Raw genomic sequence first — 6,478 nt, forward strand, 5'->3', positions numbered from 1 at the left:
TTTTTTTTTCAAAAATGAAAATTCCCAGAATATCGGTATAAATTATCGGCTATCGGCCTGAAAGTTCACAAATTATCGGTATCGGCCCTAAAAAAAAAAATCTATATCGGTCGATCCCTAGACCCCAGCAGGTCAGTTTGCCAACTAGCCCTCCAGAACCTCTGGGGCTTGCAGACTAGTGCCACCTAAAAAGGAAACTGCAGGTTCCCAGCTCCAGGGACAGTAAACCACTGAGGTGGGAGAGGGGCTCCTCCTCTCTCTCTCTCTCTCTGTGGTGCTGTCGTGGGGGGGGAGGGACAATGTATATGAAAATACTCCTTAAAAGGAAGACGCTTACTAGGGTAAGGGCCTTCAGAGGCTCTGCGGACATCTCGGCAGGCAATAAAATGGCTGCAGCACACAGGCGCTTCAAGCCGATGAGGACGCCATGCACATGTCCAGCCGGCATTCTTATTACTACTTCGGGGTCACGTGGTACCACACGCAGGCTTCCACGTGACCATATCTCGCGAGAGTCCAGCCCCAGAGTCTCGCAATGCCGGCATCCTCCGCCGCAGCTCCAGAACAGGAAGCTGGATCACCCAAGGTTGCGTGCGACTCGCAGGACTTACACCTAGACGCCGGAAGGACCCGGTTCTCGCCCCGGATCCTGGCGTCCTGCTGCAGCCCTCCTGACCCAAGGGCAAGGAAGATATAGGAAGAAAAGGCTGCGCGAATCTGTTTTGAACAGGAGAGAACCCCCACTCTGTTCTCCACTTCATCCCGAGGGACAGGAAACAACTAGAGAAGGCAAATGGAAGAAGGCTTTTAATGGTTTGTTCTCCACATGGTTTCCTGTCCCTGGCAGGCGGGGTAACCTCCTGCTTAGTGCCGTTGGGGAGGCGTATGGAAAAAATAAAATGGCACTATTTTTTGTTATTTACAACGTTCATTTGACAGGTTAGATCATGTGCTATTTTTAAAGAGCAGGTTGTTACGGACGCGACAATACCAAATATCACTTGGTTGTGACACTTTCAATAACCTGAAATCGCAATTGTGTGTTTATATTTGCATTCATCAATATAAACACACAATTGCGATTTCAAATTATTTAAAGTGTGTCACAGCCACAAACTACTGATGAAGGAAGCTTTTTGGATCCATCAACTCCAAACTTTGGAACCGATGGGTCTTAATCGCAACTATGAGATAGTTTTTTGTAATGTTCAAAAAAAAAAAAAAATTATTATTAAAGTGAGTTATATTTCTAACCTGTACCATTATTTTCAATAGCGGAATTGAAGCAATTTGATCGGTACCATAAACAAAGACACCATTCTGGACATTGAGATATTTAAATTTGACTTTTTCCTTTTGATTGTTTATCTTCTCATGATTACATGACGTCAGCACCCTCTTTGGAGGGTTATTATAAAATCGCCACAGCTTGTGCCGAAACGCATCACAGATATGTGGCAATAAATAAATATTTGCAAGATTTTAAGAGTGAGTGCTTTACTACTACTATTACATGGGACGCCAATCCTAGGACACGTGCACCGCCACGCCATATCCGCAGTGCCGACTGATCTATAATATAGTTCCTTCCTAACAGTGAGCTGCTCGTTCAATGAAGGAGACTGTGCATTTACATACAGCGATCACCTCCACAGTATGAGGAGGGATCACTATAGCGATCCCTTGTCCTCATACAGATTCATGGACTCTGAGCAGCAGATCACTGTTTAAACCACACAATCTGCTGCCCAGAAGCGATGATTGGTGGTGCCAGCACAAACGACAGGATCACCTAATGAATTAGCGCTTCAGGAACGACTGGATGATTATTGGCTCATGTACATACAGCTTTACAATTACCATAATAAAAAAAATATCTATATATAGTAACCGAGTGAAGTGACACACACATGAACGATACCCTAAGGCAGGGATTGGCAACCTTCGGCACTCCAGCTGTTGTTTAACTACAACTCCCAGCACGCTACTTCCACTTGTGTGGGAGTTAAAAGAACAGCCAAGCAAGTGTGCATGATGGGAGATGTAGTTTCACGACACCTGGCGTGCCGGAGGTTGCTGACCAGACGCACAGGATCCAAGTCATCCTAGCCATATGACATTCATCCTCGGGCTTCATATAATTGGCAGTTGGAAAACAATAGCTGGTGCTGAAGCCGTAATTTTACAAGTCAAGCTAGCTGCAAACATGTCAACACACGTGTTCCCATTGCGACAATGCAGAATGTACTCAAATACCTTTGCAGGGCCAGACTAGCGGCCCCAGAAAACTGGAGTGCAACAGGCACCATCATCAATTCATACCGAACCACAAATAAATAACGAAGCCACATAAAACGATGCTACATATTATATAATAAGAATAAGGCCTCCTGAGCCTGTAGGGCATCATACAGGGTCAAGATCACAGAAATATAATGGCCAATATGGGGGAACTGCTCAGACCCCAAACACTGTAGCGTGTTTCTCATTGCAATGACTGCTCCCCTAATGAGAAACGCGCTACAGTGTTTGGGGTCTGAGCGATTCCCCCATATTGGCCACTATATTTCTGTGATTTTGTTCCATATGTAGTGTATGTGCCTTCACCTGGCATTGAACATTCTTTTGCATTTGGTAACCTCCATCACACGGTCTGATATGGGTCTGATATGGCTGTGGCTTACAGTCTTGCTTTATTCACATTGCATTAGTTGTCCTGCTATGCGGTTGTGTGGAAGCTTGGCTGTGAGCTGGAGGTCATCACCTTCAGACAGTGTTCACACCATAGTTAGCGCAGTGGTAGGACCTCTTGCCATGCGTTCCTGACAGGAATATATTGGCAAAGTTCTCAGCTTTTAATATCTGCTTGTATGACTAGCTAGTATAGTCAGTGGCATATCCGTTTGGTGCATTTTTCTTCTGAGATTTACATCATACAAGGTCCCTGAGGTTCCACACTACTAAGTGGTAGGCCACGGATCAGCAACCTTCGGCACTCCAAGTGTGGTGAAACTACTACTCCCAGCATGCACACTTTCTTGGCTATTCTCAGAACTTTTTCCTCAGCAGTTAGCGGTTGTTACTGGTTACAGCCACCGATGCCATACTTTAGTGGTGGCTGCGCTTGCACAGTCTCTGTATTCTTTCGTTTAGCTGTGCTGACTAAGCACATGGATGCGTACATATTCACGCACCAACAGTCTCCCCCGTTCCGGGCCCTGTTCAGCTTTGAAGAGCCCTGGGGCATGCACAGTAGCCCAAGAGCTGTTCAATACAGCCATGCTTACTTGGAGCATCTGTGGAAAACAGGAGCACAGCCACAGGAGCGCGCACGCACAAGCAAGCAGTGGGGGGAATAGCATCATCAAAGCGCGCCCTGTTCCATCAACCAAACAACTAATCACCGCTCCCGACTGAGCAGTATTTTCAGGGCTACAGATACGAGACAGTGCTCAAAATGGGAGGCGGGACAACCCCCAAAACTTATCGAAAGTCAAAACTAGGAGTAGACCCTACAGAGAAAACCATCATGGAAAGATTTGTGTCTCTTCTGTGGATTCTGTTTTTTTACATACAAATTAACGATAAAAACTAAAATACTGACAATGTAAAAGATTTCGCCTCTATGTAGGTAGAGCCCCCTCAACTTATCAGTGCAATTATGGCTGGCATGGTGGAGCCTTCAGGCGAAACTCTTGATTGGCCAAGAAGATTTGGACTCCGTTATTTAGGGCTCATGCACACGACTGTGGATTGGGTCCACATCTAATCCGCATATTTTGAGGGTCAGGTGCGGACCCATTTATTTCAATGGGACCGCAAAAGATGCAGACAACACGGTGAGCTATCCGCATTCGTATGTCCATTCCGTGGCATCCGTAAAATTACAGAACATGTCCTATTCTTGTCCACATTACGGACCAGTACAGGACTGTTCTAATAGGGGCCAGACTTCTGTTCCGCAAAATGGGGAATTCAAATTTCCGGTATCCATGTTTTGCGAATCCACAATTTGCAGACCACAAAAACGTCAACGGCCGTGGTTTTTTTGCCCCCTGCTCACGCTATTTTCCAGTCACATTTAAAGTCAAGGTAACTGCACCCCCTTCCCTGCCCATTCGCCTGTGACTGACAGCCGAACTCTCCGCACCAGCGCTGTCAGTCATCGCAAAGGGGCAGGCAAAGGGGAGCGGTTACCTTGACTTCAAAAGACTGAACTGATGCGTCCTGAGCGGATTGCCCTCCATTCAGAATGCATTAGGATAAAACTGATCAGTTCTTTTCCGGTATTGAGCCCCTAGGACGGAACTCAATGCCGGAAAAGAATAACGCTAGTGTGAAAGTACCTTAAGATCTAAGGATAGGACACATTTATTAAGTAACATGAAACATTTGACAAATGTGGCATGAAGTACTCCAACACGGACCAAAGCAAAACTGACTTCAAATATTCTCCCCCACATGAGAGTCAACGCTTGTTTGTCACACATCACCCACAATCATTGCTTGTCAGCAGCATACAGACTAATGGGGGGGGGGGGATGGCAGTGCCCGTCGTTAGCCCACCATTTGGCTTGAGTGTACTGATGGATAACAATCCATAAAGGTAAGGCCATTAGATAGCAATTAAAAAAAAAAGTGTTTAAAGATTATATTCTTAAAAACTTTTTCCCCCCAGGGTTCTGAGACCAGTAACAGTTGTGTTCTTCCAGGGAGCGCTCACCTCCCATACACCATCTGCTATTACTATAGGACAGCGTGGGGGGTATTAGGTTTGGCAGGTCTGGAACCAATCTGGCAAATCAGGCAACATGTGCACTGGTGCCCCCTAGCGGAGGACCCCCGTGCAGCCCTCAGGGTACTGCTGGCTCTCCTGTGCCAGTGACAGCTAAGTCCCCACGTGTTCCTCCTGCCTCTCCTGAGCTGTACCGGCTTCTTACCAGAAGAAGAGTTTGGAGCAGAAGTTGGCATTCTGCAGCGGGTTGGCTTTGCCCTCGTTCGGTGTCCTCTCCATGCTCAGCTCCTTCTTGTATCCACAGCCGCCACTGTCCTCGCCCTCATCGGGACCCCCGAGCTGGAGGACAAAGTGCACCGCAGCCTGGAGCTGCTGTTCTCACTTCTCACTTCTGGCCGCATACGGCTCCGCCCCCTGCCATAACCCCGCCCCGTCATTGGGCCACAGCCAGTGAGCGGCCAGTGGTCCGCCGGGGGAACGCGTCACGAGGTGGGCGGGGTTCGGTGTTTCCTCAGCTGTAGTCCTGCCGCGCTGTACGGGAGTGCGCCCGCCTTCGTCACTTAGTAACTGTGTGTGAATGGGGGCAGACAAACTGAGCTCTATGGGGTAGTTACACCGCTTATTTCTCACACAGAGTCCAGCGTTTATTCCGTGCCGACATCATTAGTGGTGTGTGCTCAGCCAGCATCCTATACACATTACCTGAGGATTCCGCACAGAAACCGCACACACTGCACTGGGGCCTCATGCACATGACCGCATGTATGTTACAGTCCACAAAATACCAATGATGTCCCTGTGATGTCTGCATCTGTTGCATCCAGTGTTTGTTTTTTTGTAGGACCATTGACTTCAATGGACCTGTGATCTGCATGCCAAGAACAGGACATTAGGCTAGTTTCACACTTGCGGCAGGACAGATCCGGCAGGCTGGTCTCCCTGTCGGATCCATCCTTTCGCCGGACCGCCGCTCCGTCCCCATTGCCTATAATGGGGGCGGAGCTCCGGCGCAGCACGGCGATAGCCGCCGGACTAAAAAGTCGGACATGCAGGACTTTTTAGTCAGGCGGCTTTCGCCGTGCTGCGCCGGAGCTCCGCCCGTCCCCATTATAGTCAATGGGGACAATACGGCAAAACAGCAGAAGGACGGATCCGACAGGGAGTCCGTCCTGCCGCAAGTGTGAAACTCTGTGTTCTTTTTGCATCCATATGTCCTTTCCACAAACAGAACAAGTCCTATACTTGGCCGCAAAATGCAGACCCCGGACCCATTGATTCCCCCCGAAAAACGGATGGAACACGGACGTGATCCATATTTTGCAGACCATAGAATACATATGAAAGACCGGCACTCCCTTTATCAAACTGTGAATAAGTGCCACTATATGTGCCGAAACGCGTCACTGATGTTTGAAAAGTGACCAATAAAACCTTAACTATCAGCAACCTGGGAGTGGCGGTCTTTCATCTTATTTTGTTCATTGGGGAATACGACCGAGCACCCGGATTCATCACACACAGTGCCGACTGATTTGGATTACATAGAATACATATGGTCGTGTGCATGAGGGCCAAGGGCTCAGACACATGACCTTTATGTATTTTGCATTCCGCAAAAAATACGGATGACATCCATATTGTATCCATTTTTTTTTTCAGATCAATGGAGCACATGGAGTCATTTCGCACACAGCCGGTATCTGTGTTTTGTGGATCCGCAAAAACAGATACTGTCGTATGAAT

General features: G+C 47.8%; 1 protein-coding gene across 1 annotated transcript in view; it reads right to left on the reverse strand.

Moving 5' to 3' along the window:
* Nucleotides 1-5,139, reverse strand: part of ABCC4 (ATP binding cassette subfamily C member 4) — a 318,763-nt gene extending 313,624 nt beyond the window's left edge. Inside the window, exon 1 of the mRNA XM_044284601.1 lies at nt 4,941-5,139. Within this exon, the coding sequence (XP_044140536.1) occupies nt 4,941-5,014 (74 nt within the window). The 5' untranslated portion in view covers nt 5,015-5,139. The remainder of the gene's footprint in view (nt 1-4,940) is intronic.
* Nucleotides 5,140-6,478: the final 1,339 nt, after the last annotated feature.

This window comes from Bufo gargarizans, chromosome 3 (genome assembly GCF_014858855.1).
Source record: "Bufo gargarizans isolate SCDJY-AF-19 chromosome 3, ASM1485885v1, whole genome shotgun sequence".
NCBI lineage: Eukaryota > Metazoa > Chordata > Amphibia > Anura > Bufonidae > Bufo > Bufo gargarizans.